At 42.7% G+C, this 25951-nt stretch overlaps 1 protein-coding gene across 1 annotated transcript in view; it reads left to right on the plus strand.

Moving 5' to 3' along the window:
- The window catches only part of LOC106586113 (inactive dipeptidyl peptidase 10), a 217751-nt gene that overhangs the window by 14917 nt on the left and 176883 nt on the right, over nucleotides 1-25951 (plus strand). Inside the window, exons 2-3 of the mRNA XM_014172985.2 lie at nucleotides 15993-16107; nucleotides 18028-18123. Of these exons, the coding sequence (XP_014028460.2) occupies nucleotides 15993-16107; nucleotides 18028-18123 (211 nt within the window). The remainder of the gene's footprint in view (nucleotides 1-15992; nucleotides 16108-18027; nucleotides 18124-25951) is intronic.

Raw genomic sequence — 25951 nt, forward strand, 5'->3', positions numbered from 1 at the left:
TTGACGAGGGTAAACGAAACAAAGAAATGGCAGAGAGTGGTTATTTTTCCCCAGCGGTTGCACTGTCAACATTGTGAAATAGCTTAGTGTTGCGGTGATGGCCTGGGCAAAAACTGGTTGAATCAACGTTCTTTCAATGTCATTTGTCAACGTATTGTAAAGTGCAATAAATTGGATTTGAAAAAAGTGAACAACGTAAGCTGTTGTTTTGGGCGTGACATTTCAACCACAGTATTATGTCATCATTATAAACACATTTCAACATAGACAAATCTTGTATAAAATATGTTGAATTTGTTCCTTTAAACAATGTGCTATTGTGAGAAGGATTGTTCAGAAGTCTCCGCTTATAAACTAAATATATTCCCTGTTGCTATTGAAGTCATTCCAAAGGATAGGTTTAACAGAGCAAATTAAATGGGACCATACTTTATCACTCATATATCATCAACCAGAGGCATCATGCTCATAGAGGGCAAAGGGGCACACTCCCCCTCAGATTTGTCCTGTTTTTTTTGCTGTTGTTTCTCTGTAATACTACTAGCCACCTATTGTATGAAGTTGGCTTTAGCTAGCCCAGATAGGTTCTAAATCTCCCAACCTCATAACTTGCTACAAAGAAGCCATTTCAAGTTAGAGTAGCTAGCTTGTCTAACTATTTTAGCTGGCATGCTTGCTGGAAAGGTTGGTAGCATTTAGAAAAGCAAGCAATAACTAAATGTACTAAATAATACTCACATTCCTTTTTAAATAGTTTACCCAGATTTTAGCAGAGATGCAGATAGACAAATAGATATTTAGTTTCTTTAAAAAAAGAACCACCAGTCAGGCGGATACAAGACAGCACAAGAGGTACGCTTAGATATGCAGAAATATATATATATTTTTTTACATAGAATTAAGCATATTGATTATGACTCTAGATTGCAGGAAACAGCTGATTCAGGTGTTTGAAAAATGCTAAATTCTCCAACCACCCCTCAGTTATCCTCACTTACTTTGTCCCCCCTCATAATTTTGGGGTGCATCAGGCCCCTGTCATCATTGATGCTATTTATATTGATTTCAAATCAAATTAAAGTTTATTTCTCAAGTGCGCCGAATACAACAGGTGTAGAACTTACAGTGAAATGCTTACTTACAGGCTCTAACCAATAGTGCAAAAAAGGTATTAGGTGAACAATAGGTAGGTAAAGAAATAAAACAACAGTAAAAAGACAGGCTATATACAGTAGCGAGGCTATAAAAGTAGCAAGGCTACATACAGACACCGGTTAGTCAGGCTGATTGAGGTAGTATGTACATGTAGATATGGTTAAAGTGACTATGCCTATATGATGAACAGAGAGTAGCAGTAGCGTAAAAGAGGGGTTGGTGGGTGGTGGGTGGGACACAATGCAGATAGCCCGGTTAGCCAATGTGCGGGAGCACTGGTTGGTCGGCCCAATTGAGGTAGTATGTACATGAATGTATAGTTAAAGTGACTATGCATATATGATAAACAGAGAGTAGCAGCAGCGTAAAAAGAGGTGTGGTGGGGGGGCACACAATGCAAATAGTCCGGGTGGCCATTTGATTACCTGTTCAGGAGTCTTATGGCTTGGGGGTAAAAACTGTTGAGAAGCCTTTTTGTCCTAGACTTGGCACTCCGGTACCGCGTGCCATGCGGTAGTAGAGAGAACAGTCTATGACAATTTTTAGGGTCTTCCTCTGACACCGCCTGGTGTAGAGGTCCTGGATGGCAGGAAGCTTAGCCCCAGTGATGTACTGGGCCGTACGCACTACACTCTGTAGTGCCTTACGGTCAGAGGCCGAGCAATTGTCGTACCAGGCAGTGATGCAACCAGTCTCAATGTTGCAGCTGTAGAACCTTTTGAGGATCTCAGGACCCATGCCAAATCTTTTAAGTTTCCTGAGGGGGAATAGGCTTTGTCGTGCCCTCTTCACGACTGTCTTCGTGTGTTTGGATCGTTCTAGTTGTTGATATGGACACCAAGGAACTTGAAGCTCTCAACCTGCTCCACTACAGCCTCGTCGATGAGAATGGGGGCGTGCTCGGTCCTCCTTTTCCTGTAGTCCACAATCATCTCCTTAGTCTTGGTTACGTTGAGGGATAGGTTGTTATTCTGGCACCACCAGGCCAGGTCTCTGACTTCCTCCCTATAGGCTGTCTCGTCGTTGTCGGTGATCAGGCCTACCACTGTTGTGTCGTCTGCAAACTTAATGATGGTGTTGGAGTTGTACCTGGCCATGCAGTCGTAATGTAATGATATTGAATTGTGTTTGTTTGTCGATGCAACCAAATATCAACATTTGATGTACTGTATCTTCTGCTTGGATTGTTCCGTTTGTGCCATTGACTTAATTTGTCTTTAATTCCAATTTGTCTACAAATGAATAATTTTTCTGTTATTGATATGTTGGATTCATGTCTCCATCTCAACCAAAATAAAGTTAAATAATAGGACTAAATCAAATCAAACTTTATTTAAAGTGCATTTTGATTTGATTTGATTTAGACCTATTATTTAACTTTAATAACCAAACACAATTCAATATCACTTTGAAATACAAATAATTGCCTATTAACTTATCGACAAGTTAACAAATTATATCTTGGATTCACATCTCCAAAAATGGAAGTAAAAAAATGGGCAGTGGCTCAGATTGAACTATCCAAGCAGTAGATACATCTCCTTTAAATATTGATATTTGGTTGCGTTGCCTTTTTAATACAGTAAATTGCCATAGTTCTTACAAATTAATGTATCATTCACCCTTAAAATGAGTAACACATCCATACATTTTGAGGTTACTGTAACTATACATTTTTGTCTTACAGGCCTAATCGTGTAACGCGTGCATTTTCAAGATAGCATGCATAGGTTGTCGCAGGTCGGTAGAGAGCTTCACAATCGCTGTAATAATCTGCACAGAATTTCGAAAGGCATTGATCACTTGTATCATGTCATGTAATCTCAACTGCTATCCAGGTCATCTGGTTCTGCTATTAGATGAAGCAAAGTGATAACAAATTATTCTGTTTTGTAAATAAACAAAAAAACAGACATTGTTTTTCCATTGGAATTTGGTTGTGCTTTTAGACGGTCGAAAGCATAGTGATAACACATTGAAAATTCAACAAACTTTTGGCTGGCGTTTTGAGTGGTTGAATATAGGTTGTAATCTCATTGATCAACTCAACCAAATATTACCCAATTATCCACGTTGAAATAAATGTAGTGTTGCCAGTGGGTTATTTGTCACATGCTCACCAAGGTCACATTGGAGGTGAGGCGAGGGAGCGCTCTAAGGTGCTATTAATAGCTATAGGCTTATTAAAAATAAACACAATAGTCCTCAGAATGTGGGCTTAATTACATGGGTTCATGAAGATGCTATGAGTCACATTCTATCTGCTCAGGGTCATCATTTTCAGGCTAATTACATTGAATATCTTTCGCTTTCTGAATCCTCATTAAGTGATCATGTCATTCGAGGTAATCATGTAATTCGGTGTAATTTGAAGTCAGTTTTCATGTCTGTCTTCTTAGGTTATTCTTGGTTTCGATTCTCAGAGACAAATTATGTGATTATGCATAATGGGATAAAGTTCTCTCTGGCCAAGTCCAAGGACCCTATTGGGTTTGTGGTTACTGTGCTTGTTATCCCCATTGTATTTATAAATTGCTATATCATTACATAGATATATGACCTTAAGCCTATTTGGATGGGCAGTTCTAAAGTAACTCTATGGTATCACCCAAGTGGCTTGAATTTTCTAGCTCTCCCTGTAGATTTTGCGGTGACGTAGCGTCCCCCTGAGTGACAGAACACTGAGCCAATCACAGTGCAACATTACCAACCCCTACGCTCCATATTTACCACTGGCTGCCCCACCACCACAGAAAGCACTGAGCTAGGCTGAAGCACATTGCATTTTGAAGCTGCCTTACTCAGGAAAGCAAAAAAGATACCATGTTTGTATGCGGCTCTATTAACTCAATGTATTTTTTTTTACTTTGTTTGCGAACTGATATGTGACACGTATTAATGTCAAAATAACATGCAAAACAGGCAACAACAAGAAAGTATACAGTACCAGTCAAAAGTTTGGACACACCTACTCATTCATGGGTTTTTCTTTATTTTTAATATTTTCTACATTGTAGAATAATAGTGAAGACATCAAACTATGAAATCACACATATGGAATCATGTAGTAACTGTAAGAATATTTTGAAGATAAATACACAATGCAGAGGACGAGATGAAAATAGAGTACTTATCAGCAATCAAGGTAAGACCCAGATGCAGGCAGTGTCAAAGTAACAGTGTTTATTACAGCAACAGGGGCAAAGGAACAGGATGGCAGGCAGGCTCAGGGTCAGGTCAGGCAGAGGTCGGTAATCCAGAGGTGGGGCAAATGTACAGGACGGCAGGCAGGCTCAGGGTCAGGGGCAGACAGAGTGGTCAGGCGGGTGGGTACAGGGTCAGGACAGGCAGGGGTCATAAACCAGAAGGATGAGAAAAGAGAGACTGGGGAAAAGCAGGAGCTGACACAAAAAAACACTGGTTGGCTTGACAAACAAGACAAACTGGCAACAGAAAAACAGAGAACACAGGTATAAATACACAGGGGATGATGGGGAAGATGGGCTACACCTGGAGGGGGGTGGAGAAAATCACAAAGACAGGTGAAACAGATCAGGGTGTGACAGTTCTAAAGGTCAAGAGGACTAAAAGTCAATAGAGTACTAACGATCAATGGAAATATATATTTTTTTCTGTAATAGGGGATTAATAATCAATGGGTCAGAGACATGGGAGGAATTTCAGTCCGGGACTCATAGCTACATGGCAAGTTCTCATTGGTCCAAATTGTTTATACATCGAACCTGAAATAGGAACTTGTTATTTGGCCATTGCCCCAGTTTTTTGCAAGGAATTCTAATTGGTCAACCACAGGCTAGGGCTGGGTTATGAAGTACATCCTGTCCCTTTGTTATGTGGAGAGAATCACGGGAGAGAATCACAGGAGAGAATCACTGAGAACAGGGAAGAATGACCATCTACCTCCCCACATGATTTATCTTTTTGGAATGAATCTATTTTTCTCCCCATGATTGTTTTTTGGGGTCTGTGTTATTGAAGAGTAACGTCAACTGCAAACATAACCAAAAAGAAGGAGCATGATGCCAGTTTCATCATAGCGCTTGATGGTTTTTGAGACTGCACTTGAAGAAACTTTAAAAGTTCTTGAAATGTTCCGCATTGACTGACCTTCATGTCTTAAAGTAATAATGGACTGTCGTTTCTCTTTGTTTATTTGAGCTGTTCTTGCCATAATATGGACTTGGTATTTTACCAAATAGGGCTATCTTCTGTATACCACCCCTATCTTATCACAACACAACTGATTGGCTCAAACACATTAAGAAGAAAATTAATTCCACAAATTAGCGTTTAACAAAGCAAACCTGTTAATTGAAATGCATTCCAGGTGACTACCTGACAGGTGACTACATACCTCCAATTTGTAAGTCGCTCTGGATAAGAGCGTCTGCTAAATGACGTAAATGTAATGTAAATGTACCTCATGAAGCTGGTTGAGAGAATGCCAAGTGTGTGCAAAGCTGTCATCAAGGCAAAGGGTGGCTACTTTGAAGAATCTCAAATATAAAATATATTTAGATTTGTTTAACAATTTTTTGGTTACAACATGATTCCATATGTGTTATTTCATAGTGTTGATGACTTCACTATTATTCTGCAATGTAGAAAATAGTAAAAATAAAGAAAAACCCTGTAATGAGTAGGTGTGTCCAAACCTTTGACTGGTATTATATATATATATATATATATATATATATATATATATATATATATATATATATATATATTTCTATATTGATATATATATATATTTCTATATTGATATATATATATTTATTTACACACTGTGCATTCAGAAAGTATTCAGATCCTTTGACTTTTTCCACATTTCGTTACATTACAGCCTTATTCAAAAATAGATTACATTTCACCCCCCCCCATCAATGTACACACAATGCCCCATGATGACAAAGCAAAAACAGGTTTTTAGAAAAACTATTCAGACCCTGTACTTAGTACTTTGTTGAAGCACCTTTGGCGGCGATTACAGCCACAAGTCTTCTTGGGTATGACGCTACAAGCTTGGCCCACCTGTATTTGGGGAGTTTCTCCCATTCTTCTCTGCAGATCCTTTCACGCTCTGTCAGGTCGGATGTGGAGCGTCGCTGCACAGCTATTTTCAGTTCTCTCCAGAGATGTTCGATCAGGTTTAAATCCGAGCTCTGGCTGGGCCACTCAAGTACATTCAGAGACTTGTCCCAAAGCCACTCCTGCGTTGTCTTGACTGTGTGCTTAAGGTCATTGTCCTGATTGGAAGGTTAACCTTCACCCGAGTCTGAGGTCCTGAGCGCGGAGCAGATTTTCATTAGGCATCTCTCTGTACTTTGATCCATTCATCTTTCCCTCGATCCTGACTAGTCTCCCAGTCCCTGCTGCTGAAAAACATCCCCACAGAATGATGCTGCCACCACCATGCTTCACCAAAGGGATAGTGCCAGGTTTCCTCCAGACGTGACGCTTGGCATTCAGGCCAAAGAGTTCATTCTTTGTTTCATTAGACCAGAGAATCTTGTTCCTCATTGTCTGAGAGTCCTTTAGGTGCCTTTTGGTAAACTCCAAGCGGACTGTCATGTGCCTTTTACGGAGGACTGGCTTCAGTCTGGCCACTCTACCATAAAGGCCTGATTGGTGGAGTGCTGCAGAGATGGTTGTCTTTCTGAAATGTTCTCCCATCTCCACAAAGGAACTCTGGAGCTCTGTCGGAGTGACCATAGGGTTCTTGGTCACCTCCCTGACCAAGGCCCTTCCCCCCCCCCCTCCCCCCCAGAGCAGTGATCTGTGAACTGCTCTGACAGCTAGTGCTTAAAGCTAGAGATGGAGATATGAGTCTCCAGCTTCAGTGATTTTTGCAGTTCGTTCCAGTCATTGGCAGCAGAGAACTGGAAGGAAAGGCGACCGAAGGAGGATTTGGCTTTGGGGATGACTAGTGAAATATACCTGCTGGCACGCGTGCTGCGGGTGTGTGCTGCTATGGTGACCAGTGAGCTGAGATAAGGCATGGCTTTACCTAGCAACGACTTATAGATGACCTGGAGCCAGTGGGTTTGGCGGCAGATATGAAGCGAGGGCCAGCCAACGAGAGCATACAGGTCGCAGTGGTGGGTAGTATATGGGTCTTGGTGACAAAATGGATGGCACTGTGATAGACTGCATCCAATTTACTGAGTAGAGTGTTGGAGGCTATTTTGTAAATGACATCGTCGAAGTCAAGGATCGGTAGGATAGTCAGTTTTAATAGGGTATGTTTGGCAGCATGAGTGAAGGATGCTTTGTTGCAAAATAGGAAGCCGATTCTAAATTTAATTTTGGATTAGAGATGCTTAATGTGAGTCTGGAAGGAGAGTTTACAGTCTATCCAGGCACCTAGGTATTTGTAGTTGTCCACATATTCTAAGTCAGAACCGTCTAGAGTAGTGATTCTGGACGGGTGGTTAGGTGTGGGCAGCGATCGGTTGAAGAGCATGCATTTAGTTTTGCTTACATTTAAGAGCAGTTGGAGGCCACGGAAGGAGAGTTGTATGGCATTGAAGCTCGTCTGGAGGTTAGTTAACACAGTGTCCAAAGAAGGGCCAGAAGTATACAGAATTGTGTAGTCTGCATAGAGGTGGATCAGAGAATCACCAGCAGCAAGAGCGAATGTATACAGAGAAAAGAGTCGGCCCGAGTATTGAACCCTGTGCCACCCCCATAGAGAATGCCAGAGGTCCGGACAACACGCCCTCCAATTTGACACACTGAACTCTGTCAGAGAATTAGTTGGTGAACCAGGCAAGGCAGTCATTTGAGAAACCAAGGCTGTTGAGTCTGCTGATAAGAATGTGGTGATTGACAGAGTCGAAAGCCTTGGCAAGGACGATGAATACAGCTGCACAGTATTGTGTCTTATTGATGACGGTTATGATATCGTTTAGGACCTTGAGTGTGGCTGAGGTGCACCCATGACCAGTTCGGAAACCAGATTGCATAGTGGAGAAGGTACGGTGGGATTCGAAATGGTCCGTGATCTGTTTGTTAACTTGGCTTTCGAAGACCTTAGAAAGCAGGGTAGGATAGATATAGGTCTGTAGCAGTTTGGGTCTAGTGTCTCCCCCTTTGAAGAGGGAGTGACCGTGGCAGCTTTCCCATCTTTGGGGATCTCAGACGATACGAAAGAGAGGTTGAATAGGCTAGTAATAGTGGTTGCAACAATTTCGGCTGATAATTTTAGAAAGAGAGGGTCCAGATTGTCTAACCCTGCTGATTTTTAGGGGTCCTGTCACGGGTTGTCATAAGAACTGGACCAAGGAGCAGCGAACGTAGTGTTCCACATCTTTATTATAAGGTGAAACTTCAGCACAAACAAAACAATAAAGAACAAACAAAACGTGACGTTTTGGAGTGCTCACAGGCAACTACACAACAAAAAAAACAAGATCCCACAAAACACAGTGTGGAAATGGCTGCCTAAATATGATCCCCAATCAGAGACAACGAAAAACAGCTCCCTCTGATTGGGACCCATACCAGGCCAACAAAGAAATAGACGACCTAGATTACCCACCCTAGTCACACCCTGACCTAACCAACATAGAGAATAAAAGGCTCTCTATGGTCAGGGCGTGACAGTACCCCCACCCCCAAAGGTGCGGACTCCGGCCACAAAACCTGACTCTATAGGGGAGGGTCCGGATGGGCATCTAGCATCGGTGGCGGTTCCGGTGTGGGGCGAAGTACCCACTCCACTCGCGGAGTGGGACTTTGCCCTCGCCCAGACCATGGGTAGAACGCCGTGCCCGGACTGGGCCTCGGCGCAGAGGAGGGCCCCGTCCATGGAGCTGGATTGAACGCCGCACCCGGACTGAGCACCGGCGCAGAGGAAGGCTCCGACCATAGAGCTGAGTTGGCCGCCGTGCTTGGACTGGGCACCGGCGCAAAGGAAGGCTCCGGCCTTGCAGTGGGAATGGACGCCATGCGTGGACTGGGCATCGGCGCAGAGGAAGGCTCTGGCCATGGAGCTGGACTGGACACCGTACCCGGACTGGGCACCGGCACGGAGGGAGGCTCCTGCCATGGAGCAGGACTGGGCGCCGGCGCAAAGGAGGGCTCCGGCCTGTGGACCGTCGTAGGAGGTTCCGGACTGTGGACCGTCATAGGAGATTCCGGACTGTGGACCGTCGTAGGAGATTCCGGACTGTGGACCATCGTAGGAGGTTCCGGACTGTGGACCATCGTAGGAGGTTCCGGACTGTGAACCATCTCTGGAAGCTCTGGACTGTGAACCGTCGCCGGAAGCTCTGGACTGTGAACTGTCACCGGAAGCTCTGGACTGTGAACCGTCGCCGGAAGCTCTGGACTGGGGACCGTCGCCGGAAGCTCTGGACTGGGGAACATTGCCGGAAGCTCTGGACTGGGGACCGTTGCCAGAAGCTCTGGACTGTTGCACACTGGAGGCCTAGTGCGTGGAGCCGGTACAGGTGGCACCGGACTGGTGACACGCTCTTTAGGGCGAGTGCGAGGAGCTGGCACAGGATGAACTGGGCTGTGGAGGCACACTGGAGACCTGGTGCGTAGGGCCGGCACAAATCGTACCGGAACGATGACACACTTTGCACGGCGAGTGCGGGGAGCTGGCACAGGACGTACTGGGCTGTGGAGGCACACTTGAGACCTGGTGCGTAGAGCCGGCACAAATTGTAGCGGAACGATGGCACACTTCGCACGGCGAGTGCGGGGAGCTGGCACAGGACGTACTGGGCTGTGGAGGCGCACTGGAGACCTGGTGCATGGAGCCGGCACAGTTTTTACCAGACTGCTAGCACGCTCCTCAGGACGAGTATGGAGAGCTGACTCAGGTGGCATCAAACAGATAGCACGCTCCTTAGGCTGAATGTCGTGCATCATACACCAACACAACAACTCTCTCATTTCTCTCTCCTCCAATTTCTCCCTCTTCTCCCAGATTGGCTGTGGTTCGCTCCTCGGCTCCGCCGACCACCCCGTGTGACCCCGTGTGCAGGGCTGTTGACCGGAGTAAGGGTAGCCAGGTGGGAAGCATGGCAAGCCGAAGAAAAATGCTTATTGAAATGCTCAATTATCGCAGATTTATTTCCTAGCCTCAGTGCAGCTGGGAGGAGGTGCTCTTATTCAGTACTTACACTATGTCAACATTTTCTGCTTATAATTTCTGCTCATGAAAATACAGAGGCAAAAGAAGCTCTGTGAGGGTGGGGGGAAGTATGATTGAAAACACTAAACGCACTAAAAAGTGTTATTTGATACATGGCATCATACTCTGTAATGGCAAAAATAATGTAATGTCCTGTTAAAATAACGTCTGCACCTTAAGGATAATTAGGAATATGATTGCTTCATTTTGAAATGACAAACTTAGGTTGACCTTCCGCTGGAATAACCCATATAGACTAATGTTGGCCCATAACTTACATTGTATTAACAACTTCATAAATCCCATCCTGAAAACAAGAACCTGCATTACTCTTCAGTTTTGCATTAACCTCTATGGGCTAGGCGGGACGAATTCGTCCCACATACGTAACAGCCACTTGAAGCCTGTGGCGCGATTTTCAAAACCTTAAAAATCCTATTACTTCAATTTCTCAAACATATGACTATTTTACAGCTATTTAAAGACAAGACTCGTTAATCTAACCACACTGTCTTTACAACGAAAGCAAAACATTAGATTATGTCAGCAGAGTACCAAGCCAGAAATAATCAGACACCCATTTTTCAAGCTAGCATATAATGTCACAAAAACCCAGAAGACAGCTAAATGCAACACTAACCTTTGATGATCTTCATCAGATGACAACCCTAGGACATTATGTTATACAATACATGCATGTTTTGTTCAATCAAGTTCATATTTATATCAAAAACCAGCTTTTTACATTAGCATGTGACGTTCAGAACTAGCATACCCCCCGCAAACTTCCGGGGAATTCGCTAACATTTTACTAAATTACTCACGATAAACGTTCACAAAAAGCATAACAATTATTTTAAGAATTATAGATACAGACCTCCTCTATGCACTCGATATGTCCGATTTTAAAATTGCTTTTTGGTGAAAGAACATTTTGCAATATACTAAGTACATAGCCCAGGCATCACGGGCTAGCTATTTAGACACCCGGCAAGTTTAGCACTCACCATAATCATATTTACTATTATAAAAGTTTGATTACCTTTTGTTGTCTTCGTCAGAATGCACTCCCAGGACTGCTACTTCAATAACAAATGTTGGTTTGGTCCAAAATAATCCATCGTTATATCCGAATAGCGGCGTTTTGTTCGTGCGTTCCAGACACTATCCGAAATGGTAAAGAAGGGTCGTGCGCATGGCTCAATTCGTGACAAAAAAATTCTAAATATTCCATTACCGTACTTCGAAGCATGTCAACCGCTGTTTAAAATCAATTTTTATGCCATTTTTCTCGTAGAAAAGCGATAATATTCCGACCGGGAATCTCCTTTTCGGCAAACAGAGGAAAAAATCACAAAGACGGGGGCGGTCAGGTCACGCGCCTAAGCCCAGAGTCCCTTGATCGGCCACTTGAGAAAGGCGATAATGTGTTTCAGCCTGGGGCTGGGATGACGACATTCAGGTTTTTCCCGATCTCTGAGCGCCTATGGACGACGTAGGAAGTGTCACGTTAGAGCAGAGATCCTTAGTAAAAGATAGAGATGGCAAAGAAGTTCCAGAAATGGTCAGACAGGCCACTTCCTGTAAAGGAATCTCTCAGGTTTTGACCTGCCATTTGAGTTCTGTTATACTCACAGACACCATTCAAACAGTTTTAGAAACTTTAGGGTGTTTTCTATCCATATGTAATAAGTATATGCATATTCTAGTTACTGGGTAGGAGTGGTAACCAGATTAAATCGGGTACGTTTTTTATCCAGCCGTGTCAATACTGCCCCCTAGCCCTAACAGGTTTTAAGACAGACATAACTAACAGGGCTATTTTATGTGTACCTACATAACATTTCAACCCTAACTCCCCATAAACCTGTTCTTCTTCTCCCTTGAGTCTCTTCTCTAAGAGATAGAGAAATGAAGGCTTTGAATGCATCCCAAATGGCACCCTATTGCATACATATTGCACTACTTTTATAGTAGTAATGCACTATAAAAAGTAATGCACTATAAAGGGAATAAGGGTGCCATTTGGGATGCAGATTGTCTGCTTGCTTATTGCCGGAGCTGTCAGATATTTATTTATGGTTTTCAGTGCCTCTCTGCAACACAGACTAACACCCCGATGTGGAGTAAAATAACACATTTGCAAGATGAATGACAGTCTATGACAGAAAATCTAAGGGCAAAAAAATGGTGTGGGCAGCCATATTAGTTGTATGACTCTGTTATTTAGTTTGGACTCTGAAAACTATGTCTAGACTGGTGGAAGTAAAGAAAGTTACACTTGCAGTGTTTGTGGGCGACAAGATTGTCTTGTTGGGATATACTGTTGCGCTTTGGCTGTCCTTTGCCTGTTTTGCCCTTGTCTGTGGATGTGTCTATGTACAGTATGTGTTATAACACTTTACTTGAAGTGTTATTCATGAGCATATTGTAAAGTGGTATAAAACTCAAGGGAAAGACACGTGGTACTGAATGTGGGTTGGGGAAACTGTGATTCTAATGACTTCAGTTAAAAATCTCTGTAGACAAAATAAGAGCTAAGGTCATGACCTGAGGTGGGAAGAAGGGATTAGTACCACTTTGTAAAAGAGATGGCTTTAGCCCGTCCCCTAACCTACAGGCCTAGTCCTGTGTGTGTGTGTGTGTGTGTGTGTGTGTGTGTGTGTGTGTGTGTGTGTGTGTGTGTGTGTGTGTGTGTGTGTGTGTGTGTGTGTGTGTGTGTGTGTGTGTGTGTGTGTGTGTGTGTTGTGTGTGTGTGAGTTGGGGGAGGGGGGGGAGGGGGGGTCTGTGTGAAACACACCCAAGCTATTTTCTCTTCTCGTGGGGGCTAGGCATTTGTCAGGGCCCTTACATGGTTCCCTAATCCCCATAATGGTAATGGAGAGACGCATCGGGCCAGAACTCTCTCAGTGGCTTTATCTGCTCATAATTGAGTTAATAAATTAAGGATGATGATTCCAAAACTGCTAAGTAGGAAATTGGAGAGAGAGAGAGATATATTTGAGATGAAGAGAAAAAAGAAGCTCACGCATGGCGGGCTTTGGCAATTTAGAGTTGCTGTCAGTGTTCAAGGACAAGGCAGACGTTTTTTGTGGTATTAATGAAATGAGCGTCAGCCCAACCTCTGATAATATATCAGCCGCCTGTGCCCTTTGTGGGCCGAAAATGATATTACACAATGTCCCCAGAACAAGGGCACGCTTCTACGGCTTTGCCAAGGGATGCAAATGCGGCTAGCCGGACACCTCACTCCCCACAGCTGTTGGAGAGGTGCTTGAGCGTTTACATTTTTTGGGGAGCAGGGGGAATGTGACGGTTTGTTTCACACCTACCTGTGAACCCTCCAAGATACACAGTAAATAAATTGATAATCGCCTCCTTTGAAAAATTGAGCAGAAATGTGACAAAAGCTTTTTGAAACAGCAACCTGGGTCTTATTGGCCATATTTGTACTTCACCCCCTCTAGCCAATCACAATTCAGAAGTGGATCGGAGGCCAATAATCCCCTCCCTGTACCTGCAGGGTTTTGTGGGTAAGTGAGGCCAGGAAAGCCAGTGGTTTGGGTCATGTGGAGAGAGGGTCTTAATGTTGCCACCTTATCAGAACTAGCAGATATGGATGAAGGACAGAACCTATTTAAGACCACTGAGGCAGAACTCCTTTAACGCTGTGCCACAGCCTCTTAAAGGCCCAGTGCTGTCACAATTCTGTTTTTGCTGTGTTTTGTATCATATTGTACAACAGCAGATGAAACTAACACTGTAAAAACTTTTTTTTTTTATCAGTGTGATTCCTGATAGTTGCTAGTTGAAAATTCAATCTGCACAGGACCTTCTAATCAGCAGGTTTGTATGGGCGGCAGTTTCGGCTTTTCATGGTGACATCTCCATGTGGTAAAATGGTTAATAAACCAATAACAAAGAGATTTTCAAACCTCTCTGCCAATAACAGCTAGTTTTCAGTTTTCCCTTCCCCACTCAGACCACACCCAAACAGTCTTGCTTCATAAAAAGCAATTTTTGCTAATTTTAAAGTTACACTATGCAGAAATTGCTCCGCCATTTCCTGGTTGCTAAAACTCTAGTAGGTTGCCTAATTTCAGTTTATGTGACAAAATAAGTTAGTATAGTGTAGAGAATCATTGTACCATCTAAACCACTGTGATATATATTTTCCATAACCACAAATATTGTTGTGTCAACTGTTTGAAGCTGGTGTACAAAACTGAAAGTAAGAATGGGAAGCATAGCAGTAGCGCACATTGAACAGATCTACTGCTTCTTAGACTTGCTTTCAATTAGAATCACATATCTATGACTCATATGAATTTGGTCAGGTCACCCAAATAGTTAGATATTGCCACTTTAAAGGAAATTTGTTACAGTAAGGTACTTCATTGTTACCCAGAAACAATTTGATATTGATATAAAAATGGCTGCATTATGCCTTTAACCCACCACTGCATGGCTATTAAAGTAGACGGCCATCTTGACCTGTCCTTTCGCCACCATGTTAAACAGTAAAATGATTGAATACAAAATATGTAGTCCTATGCCTGAGTTTTGTTTCAGTCTTGTCGAATAGGGGTTATGACACACGGTGATACTGTAGCACAGCTGGTAAAAGGCTGCTTGTTCGTGCCAGGGAGTTGCTTCAGTAGTCATGAAGTAGGAGTATGAGAGAGAGACTCCGAGAGAGTTTTTAATGAAAGCTAGTCAACCATGCAAATAGCCTTTCTCCCTTGAAATGCAAATTGTGAAATATTACCTTGCATTTTTCATGAAGTCCCTCAATGCCCTTTCCTCTGAGCCCCTCCATGCAGCTTACAAACAGGTGCTTTCCTCTGAGTTGAATTTAAACACAGAATGCCATAATGTTGCTCGTGTTTATCATTGAGCCCCACCGCGCAGCTTAGACTGAACAATATCATGCAGTTTATTTTGAGACCCACCATGAAGCTGGTTATCAATGCTACTATGCAGCTTACAATGAGCCCCATCATGCAGCTTAAGGTGAAATGCTGAAACCTGTAGCTAGCACATCCACTACAATAAAGCTGAACAAATACTTAACATTTTTGTGAATACCATTTCCTAGTTTACGTTTTTCTACTCCTACATGATTAGATGTTCACTTTCCCGTCGAAGTCATTGCATATTCTGACACAATGACCGGCATTCAATCATAACACATTATGCTTTTTAAGTATTGTGTTTTTCTTAGATTGTTTACATTATATTGAAGGGGTCAATCCATGCTGCTGCCTATTGTGTCCCTGCTTAAAAAATGTATGTGTATGACATGCTCAATGTCTGTGATCTGTGAATTGGATTTGGCTTTCAATTTGACTTTCTAGCAATTCAACCACATGGCTATGTTTTTTTTGTAAGCTCCTACATAACTGGCTCAACATAGAATGACTCACGTATTGACAATCTGTGGCCTTCAATCAAATCGTTTGTATGGATGGATGGATGCCAGAAAATCTTGGACTCAAGTCTGAAGCATTTATGTAGTGCTGTTAGCATGTTTATCCCTATGTTTTGTGGTTCTGTACTGTATGTCTCGGTATTTTCCAGAACTCCCTTTTAAAAACTGTTTCTCTCTCTCTCTTTCCCCACTCTCTCTCTCTCTCCTACCCCCCCCCTCTCTCTCTCTCTCTCTTTACAGGACCTTGGTGCGGGAGCTCCACCTGAGAGGAACTGGAAAGGGATTGTTATCGCTCTGCTGGTTATATTGGGGGTCTGCTCTCTGATCACATTGTCTGTCATCCTCCTCACTCCAGGTACAGAACTGGCCATGGATAATTAGTATATTACTTTATTAACCGGAGTTGTGTTCTGCAGGATAGACATAGCATCTGTCCCAGAGGTGGTTCAGTGCCTATGGTTTGGTAGACTATTGGTGACAGTAAGGAAATTAGCCCCACAATTGTATTATTGCCTAACATATCTCAACTTTCTATGATGAATTTTGGGCTACATGTCCAGTTGTGCTACTCATTTCTAATATGGAATCGCGATTTTTGCCTGCACAATTTTATATTAACTTAATATCAGCACTCAGCTGTTGATCGACCTCCTCAATTTACTGCAATGAAGAACAGTTTATGCTGAGTGACGTACTCAGACATGTTTGGAATGACTCACAGATACAAGGAGACCACACTGTCCCCTGGTGTTCCAACCCCTCGAATGTCTGCTGGGCTAGCTATCTATTGCATGTGGCTGCCACATCATTTACAAACAGGAGTGCTCTGTAGTTATCCAGCCCGGGCCAACATGGCTGACATTCAAAATAATTTGGCCCTCCTCTCTCTCTCTCGCCCTGCACAATTAGCAGCTGTCCAAGTCAACATTAGTTTACAATTGGCTTAACAACATTCTATTTTACTAATGGCTTAACATTTTATAATTAAAACATGTTTACAAAGGCAATGTTTACACAGCTGAGGGATTTCAGGTTGGATAACAACCTATTAATGACCATTGCATGTATGGGTTGTGTGTGTGTGTGTGTGTGTGTGTGTGTGTGTGTGTGTGTGTGTGTGTGTGTGTGTGTGTGTGTGTGTGTGTGTGTGTGTGTGTGTGTGTGTGTGTGTGTGTGTGTGTGTGTGTGTGGGTGTGTGTGCATGCGTGCGTGCGCGTGTGTGCATGTTGTTTTTTTAATATAATTTCTCCATATCACTTTCTCTACTGTCACCTCTCTCTTTCTCTTTCTGTCTTTCGCTCTCCCTCCATCACTCCCTACCTCACTCTTACACCCCTGACTCCCTCTTCATCTGCATTTAAAAGGTTGCTCGAAGTATCTGCCTCTAGAGCAGGTGAAGCCATCCAAGTGCATCCAATCTTCTTATAAGAACTTATTTTATTCATAAAGGATATTCATCTGAGTGTCATTTGCTGACTAAAGCATAGACCTAAGACATTATAAACACCTATATGCTTCTGTGTATACTCTCTTATTTAACTAGTTGTTTGGATCCTGGATGCTGATTGGACGTGCAGCGTTCCAATCCATGCTGTATTGGCCATCACAGACACACATATGCCTGCTAACAGTTCCATCTAAAAATGATCAATAAGAATATCATGTTCATGTTGCTGTCCGAATCATCTCTTGTATTTATCTCAACTTGCACATTATTTCCCCTTGCTTCCAACCTGGCATTTAGTTTGGTACAGCGTGGGTTAATATTAAAACTCTCTCTGCCTGTCCGACCTCGGAAACAATGTTTAACTTTTGAATTTCGATCTCTGTAGTACCGTACATAGAGTGAAAGGTGACAGCTTAAACACAGATATAGGATCAGATTACCCTATCCACAATGCTTACCTTGAATATTAGGGGCAACAACGTAAAACTGATCTTAGATCAGTGTCTCTAGTGGCAATCTCTTGGCGGCATCTGCCTGGGATAACTTCTAGGTCAGGACCAAGGAGACTGTCTTGTCCTTGATTGGAGACGGACCTGATGCTTTCTGGTAACTGGGTTCCTCAGAAAGACTTTGATGCAGCACACTTCACAATACAAAACAAGAAGCAATAGAACAACATTTTACTACTCGCTCCTTGTATGAGAGAATAAACAATGCTGGAAATATCAATAATGATAATGATAAAATAAGGATTTGATCATTATTGAGTTCCTAGTATTAATAGAGTTTGGAATTAATGCCCTTTTTTTTCATTTTTTGTTGTTGCAGCGGACAGCCAAGCTGGCAGTGATACCAAACTCACTGTGGAAGATCTGTTCAAGTCTGAGTTTGTGGTCCATGACCCAGAGGCCAAATGGATCAACGGTAAGTGCCAACACGTACTGCACAGTGCTGCCTTTTGGCAACCATAAAGAGATTTTAGAGCAGTTCTCTTTAGTGATTTGTTGATGGAGCTCTCATCAACATAATGGACATTTTGATGCAACTTAGTTGCGATGTTTTGGTGAGGAGAATCGTGTGTGACATGGTGCATGTCCTTTAAACAAGGTGGCATAGATTGGCTACAAACAGTCCTTAGTCTCAATGTTGGGAGTTTATTGTTGCTGACGTTAATGTGAATATTTCGTTATTTCAGGGTTTTTGTAACTGATCAGTGTGTTATTAGCCCCAAATAACTGTGGCAGGGTCTAGGGTGAGTAGGTGGAGCTATTGCATTGGTCTTTGTTTTCAAAGTTAGTCTTCATTGATACAGAGTATCTCACTTTGGCTGACTGCGCTACCTATGAACTGTCTCAATGTTCCCAAAATAACATAATCAGTTATACCTACATCTGTAGTATGAGTGAGAATGCTTCAAAACACCTGGAATTAAACTGTCTCGTTGAAGCACTTAGCACATTTACGTAAAAATACACACACCTTCATATCCCTTCTTTGACATTAACAAGATCTTGATATGCTGCAAGTCTGCAGTTGGTTCTGCAAAGCGAAAATAAAGGGCTGAGTTAGTTCAAATCAAAATCAAATCAAATTTATTTTTATATAGCCCTTCGTACATCAGCTGATATTCTCAAAGTGCTGTACAGAAACCCAGCCTAAAACCCCAAACAGCAAGCAAAGCATGTGAAAGAAGCACGGTGGCTAGGAAAAACTCCCTAGGAAAAACTCCCTAGAAAGGCCAAAAACCTAGGAAGAAACCTAGAGAGGAACCAGGCTATGAGGGGTGGCCAGTCCTCTTCTGTCTGTGCAGGGTGGATATTATAACAGAACATGGTCAAAATGTTAAAATGTTAAAATGTTCATAAATGACCAGCATGGTCAAATAATAATAATCATAGTAGTTGTCGAGGGTGCAACAAGCACGTCCGGTGAACAGGTCAGGGTTCCATAGCCGCAGGCAGAACAGTTGAAACTGGAGCAGCAGCACGGCCAGGTGGACTGGGGACAGCAAGGAGTCATCATACCAGGTAGTCCTGAGGCATGGTCCTAGGGCTCAGGTCCTCCGAGAGAAAGACAGAAAGAGAGAAAGAGAGAATTAGAGAGAGCATATTTAAATACACACAGGACACCGGATAAGACAAGAGAAATACTCCAGATGTAACAGACTGACCCTAGCCCCCGACACATAAACTACTGCAGCATAAATACTGGAGGCTGAGACAGGAGGGATCAGAAGACACTGTGGCCCCATCCGATGATACCCCGGACAGGGCCAAACAGGCAGGATATAACCCCACCCACTTTGCCAAAGCACAGCCCCCACACCACTAGAGGGATGTCTCCAACCACCAACTTACCGTCCTAAGACAAGGCCGAGTATAGCCCACAATGATCTCCGCCATGGCACAACCCAAGGGGGGGGCGCCAACCCAGACAGGAAGACCACGTCAGTGACTCAACCCACTCAAGTGACGCACCCCTCCCATGGACGGCATGGAAGAACACCAGTAGGCCAGTGACTCAGCCCCTGTAAAAGGGTTAGAGGCAGAGAATCCCAGTGGAAAGAGGGGAACCGGCAAGGCAGAGACAGCAAGGGCAGTTCGTTGCTCCAGCCTTTCCGTTCACCTTCACACTCCTGGGCCAGACTATACTTAATCATAGGACCTACTGAAGAGATAAGTCTTCAGTAAAGACTTAAAAGTTGAGACTGAGTCTGCGTCTCTCACATTGGTAGGCAGACCATTCCATAAAAATGGAGCTCTATAGGAGAAAGCCCTACCTCCAGCCGTTTGCTTAGAAATTCTAGGGACAATTAGGAGGCCTGCGTCTTGTGACCGTAGCGTACGTGTAGGTATGTACGGCAGGACCAAATCGGAAAGATAGGTAGGAGCAAGCCCATGTAATGCTTTGTAGGTTAGCAGTAAAACCTTGAAATCAGCCCTTGCCTTAACAGGAAGCCAGTGTAGGGAGGCTAGCACTGGAGTAATATGATCACATTTTTTGGTTCTAGTCAGGATTCTAGCAGCCGTATTTAGCACTAACTGAAGTTTATTTAGTGCTTTATCCGGGTAGCCGGAAAGTAGAGCATTGCAGTAGTCCAGCCTAGAAGTAACAAAAGCATGGATTAATTTTTCTGCGTCATTTTTGGACAGAAAATTTCTGATTTTTGCAATGTTACGTAGATGAAAAAAAGCTGTCCTTGAAACAGTCTTGATATGTTCTTCAAAAGAGAGATCAGGGTCCAGAGTAACGCTGAGGTCCTTCACAGTTTTATTTGAGACGACTGTACAACCATCCAGATTAATTGTCAGATTCAACAGAAGATCTCTTTGTTTCTTGGGACCTAGAACAAGCATCTCTGTTTTGTCCGAGTTTAAAAGTAGAAAGTTTGCAGCCATCCACTTCTTTATGTCTGAAACACAGGCTTCTAGCGAGGGCAATTTTGGGGCTTCACCATGTTTCATTGAAATGTACAGCTGTGTGTCGTCCGCATAGCAGTGAAATTTAACATTATGTTTTCGAATGACATCCCCAAGAGGTAAAATATATAGTGAAAACAATAGTGGTCCTAAAACGGAACCTTGAGGAACACCGAAATTTACAATTGATTTGTCAGAGGACAAACCATTCACAGAGACAAACTGATATCTTTCCGACAGATAAGATCTAAACCAGGCCAGAACTTGTCCATGTAGACCAATTTGGCTTTCCAATCTCTCCAAAAGAATGTGGTGATCGATGGTATCAAAAGCGGCACTAAGATCTAGGAGCACGAGGACAGATGCAGAGCCTCGGTCTGACGTCATTAAAAGGTCATTTACTACCTTCACAAGTGCAGTCTCAGTGCTATGATGGGGTCTAAAACCAGACTGAAGCGTTTCGTATACATTGTTTGTCTTCAGGAAGGCAGTGAGTTGCTGTGCAACAGCTTTTTCAAAAATTTTTGAGAGGAATGGAAGATTCGATATAGGCCGATAGTTTTTTATAATTTCTGGATCAAGATTCGGCTTTTTCAAGAGAGGCTTTATTACTGCCACTTTTAGTGAGCTTGGTACACATCCGGTGGATAGAGAGCCGTTTATTATGTTCAACATAGGAGGGCCAAGCACAGGAAGCAGCTCTTTCAGTAGTTTAGTTGGAATAGGGTCCAGTATGCAGCTTGAGGGTTTGGAGGCCATGATTATTTTCATCATTGCGTCAAGAGATATAGTACTAAAACACTTTAGTATCTCCCTTGATCCTAGGTCCTGGCAGAGTTGTGCAGACTCAGGACAATGGAGCCCTGGAGGAACACCCAGACTTAAAGAGGAGTCCGTAATTTGCTTTCTAATGATCATGATCTTTTCCTCAAAGAAGTTCATAAATGTATTACTGCTGAAGTGAAAGCCATCCTCCATTTGCGAAGGCTGCTTTTTAGTTAGCTTTGCGACAGTATCAAAAAGAAATTTCGGATTGTTCTTATTTTCCTCAATTAAGTTGGAAAAATAGGATGATCGAGCAGCAGTAAGGGCTCTTCGATACTGCACGGTACTGTCTTTCCAAGCTAGTCGGAAGACTTCCAGTTTGGTGTGGCGCCATTTCCGTTCCAATTTTCTGGAAGCTTGCTTCAGAGCTCGTGTATTTTCTGTATACCAGGGAGCTAGTTTCTTATGACAGATGTTTTTAGTTTTTAGGGGTGCAACTGCATCTAGGGTATTGCGCAAGGTTAAATTGAGTTCCTCGGTTAGGTGGTTAACTGATTTTTGTCCTCTGACGTCCTTGGGTAGGCAGAGGCAGTCTGGAAGGGCAGCAAGGAATCTTTGGGTTGTCTGAGAATTTATAGCACGACTTTTAATGCTCCTTGGTTGGGGTCTGAGCAGATTATTTGTTGCAATTGCAAACGTAATAAAATGGTGGTCCGATAGTCCAGGATTATGAGGAAAAACATTTAGATCCACAACATTTATTCCATGGGACAAAACTAGGTCCAGAGTATGACTGTGGCAGTGAGTAGGTCCAGAGACATGTTGGACAAAACCCACTGAGTCGATGATGGCTCCGAAAGCCTTTTGAAGTGGGTCTGTGGACTTTTCCATGTGAATGTTAAAGTCACCAAAAATTAGAATATTATCTGCTATGACTACAAGATCCGATAGGAATTCAGGGAACTCAGTGAGGAACACTGCATATGGCCCAGGAGGCCTATAAACAGTAGCTATAAAAAGTGAGTGAGTAGGCTGCATAGATTTCATGACTAGAAGCTCAAAAAACGAAAACGTCATTGTTGTTGTTTTTTTTGTAAATTGAAATTTGCTATCGTAAATGTTAGCAACACCTCCGCCTTTGCCGGATGCACGGGGGGTATGGTCACTAATGTAACCAGGGGGTGAGGCCTCATTTAACACAGTAAATTCATCAGGCTTAAGCCATGTTTCAGTCAGGCCAATCACATCAAGATTATTATCAGTGATTAGTTCATTGACTATAACTGCCTTGGAAGTGAGGGATCTAACATTAAGTAACCCAATTTTGAGATGTGAGGTATCACAATCTCTTTCAATAATGGCAGGAATGGAGGAGGTCTTTATACTAGTGAGATTGCTAAAGCGAACACCGCCATTTTTAATTTTGCCCAACCTAGATCGAGGCACAGACACGGTCTCAATGGGGAAAGCTGAGCTGACTACGCTGACTGTGCTAGTGGTAGACTCCACTAAGCTGGCAGGCTGGCTAACAGCCTGCTGCCTGGCCTGCACCCTATTTCATTGTGGAGCTAGAGGAGTTAGAGCCCTGTCTATGTTCGTAGATAAGATGAGAGCACCCCTCCAGCTAGGATGGAGTCCGTCACTCCTCAACAGGCCAGGCTTGGTCCTGTTTGTGGGTGAGTCCCAGAAAGAGGGCCAATTATCTACAAAGTTCGACACCAAAGGGACGATCCCTCGCCTGGCGCAGTAAAACCATCTTGTGTAATTCATCGTCAAACTAAACTAGGCTTGCATGTCTCATACCCCTGCCTTCATGTATGTATTTTCTTTCCCTCTGGTACATATTTAAATTGTATTGATTCCTTTTCTGCTGGAGGGGGCTTGTATGTAAAAATAAGGCCCTGGAAAAGCAGATCTCTGAATAAAGCATTAAGTGAAGCACAAGTGAATCTGATTATGGTTGTGTTGTATGGAGAGGATAACGATAACTTTTACAGGATAGGACTCGGACTTCTTAAGATGCTCTGGAGATCCAAGTTACCATCCATTTCTCTATTCTGCTCCCCTGATGCCATTTGAGTTGTTTGTTTCAGATTATTTTCTGCCCATAACTGCATGACTTCGCTCGCTCGCAGCCAGAGGGTACGGGGTAGAGGCAAGGCCTTTCTGTACATCAATATTTAATCCCCTCAGTGACATTTCTCCACTATCTCCACTGCACCATCTCAATCCCAGAGCTGACCTCAGGCTAGAGATGGAGAGGGCTAACATTGCATCGAGCCAGTCAGAAATCTAGGTTTATGGGGAACGGCTTTGATGATAGATGGACCCCAGACAAATAGGATGAAATAACAAATAGACAGGGAGTGTAACATGGGAGAGCTGAGATTGATCATGGTGTGGCTTTGGAGGTTTTAGATGATCCAGATAATACTTTTTTGAGAGAGAACCTATAGAAAGTATAGATTGGAAGATATACTGTATGTGGAAATGTATATGTGCAAGGTTAGATTAAAAAGGATAGTTATTATAGATTGCAGAGGGTGAATGGGTGGAATGGGAGAATCAATGGCAGAGTGTAAACGGAATGTACAGTAGAAACCTTGATTGATGCTGCCTCTCTTAAGCACATGAGGCTAAAGAGTCCAGTGACAGAGATCAAATGCTTTTGCTAGGGATGGATGATACAAATTGATGTTAAGAACAAATTATTGGTAAGATGGAAGGGATAGTTTAAGAGGATATATGAGTGAGCTCAGTTCTTAAAAAGCCTGGGGATTCATCAGGTATGCTATGATTGGGTGTAATGGAGCCAAGGTTTTACAGGCCATTGTTCCCCAGAAGCATCACCGTTTGAGCTTGTCGCTATTATGTATCCCTACACTTTAGTTGGATATGTACCTGGAGAGTTGGAAAGCTATATACCCAGCAAACATGTAACGTTCCTACAACAGTTAGGTAACATTCCATGCCAAGATAAGAATATCTCTCTATGCATTCATCCATCCTTTTATCTTGTCAGTTGGCGGAAATTAAAATGTTTGCATCTTTGCATGTTGATGAATCGTAATTCCAGTGTGTGTCCAGTTATTATTCATGAAAATCAGTATAAACATTACAGGTAGATAGCTGGCTAATGAGTGCACACGTGTGAAGTATGAAGTAGAATATGTACCCCAGCTGTTGTTTTTTTTGTGTTGGCATTTGTGTGCGTATGCCTCTGTGTATGTGCGTGTGTAACAGTCACAGTCAGCCACTGTCACGCAATGCTCTCTCTCTGGGCTGTCAGTCTCTATCAGTATTGGCACAGCCTTTCCTTGAGGGCTGAACATCCTCAACCTGCCAGTGACAATCTGGTGAGAATAGTACATCACATCAACTTGCATCTTGTAATTCAGTCACATAGCACTGGAGTTACCAGTTGGCTCCATTACCCTCTCAAGTCTTAAGGCAACTGCCAGTTTTTGGAGGCAATATTGCCAAGCAATGTTGCTGGCAACAAAGTGGGGTATGAGACAATGGTGCAAATGATGAGCAATGAGCAACATGGACATGAATAATATATTTCATATGAAGTATATATTTAACTTAAAACTCAATTTACACGTTTATTTTCTCATCTCCTATAGATTTTTCTTGCCTGTTGGCTGCCACATCTGTACTGGAATGTATTAGCTAACAAACAAGCAATAAAGAGGTGTTGCCTTGGGCATCCACTCAACCTACTGCCAGTCAAGTCAACGGCAACGCAGACAAGGATAACTAGATTTAAAAATGTTTTACTTCAGAATTTTAAGCTAGGAAGTGTAAATGGTATTAATCAAGCTAGCCAGCTAGTTAAACATACAAAAAACTATATAAAACGAAATGTCAAATCTACATGACTAGCTAGCGAATTAGCCTGTTTGTCCCATTGACATAGCATGGGTTACGGTTAATATGCTAATCGATTAGCATGAGCATCACCGTGGATATTTCAGCAGTTAAACATGGCAAAAAAAAGCACAGTATGTATTTATTTACGCATCATTTACATATACATTTTAGTCATTTAGCAGATGCTCTTATCCAGAGCGACATACAGCAGTGAATGCATACATTTCATACATTTTTTCCCGTATGTTTTTTCCCACATCATGATATAATATTGTAGTGGAGCAAAATACGAGATGTGAATGGCCAACATTTCACTTCAACATGGGAGTTGATTTTTCTCTTGCTTCAGCTCAAAACGGTCGCGATGTTTTCCAAAATTTTTTGGAACAACAGACTGATCACATTACCAATATCTGTGCTCTGATTGGAGGATTCCTACAAATTGTCAAATAAGTGGAGCTGCCAATCAACATTCTTAGGTAATAAAAAGTTGCTCATTTTCATTGCAAAATAGTTACATCAACCATTGCTGGCAACATTGCTCGGCAGTATTACTTAATAAAATTCCCAGTGTATCATGGCCTTTATCCTTACTAGTAGTTTCAGTAACCACCATAACCATATTATGTCCTAAATCTTACCAGTCAACTCTGTTACTATGTAACATTTTAATTTTGTGACTCCCTCGTATC

Source organism: Salmo salar, chromosome ssa25 (genome assembly GCF_905237065.1).
Source record: "Salmo salar chromosome ssa25, Ssal_v3.1, whole genome shotgun sequence".
NCBI classification, from domain to species: Eukaryota; Metazoa; Chordata; class Actinopteri; order Salmoniformes; family Salmonidae; genus Salmo; species Salmo salar.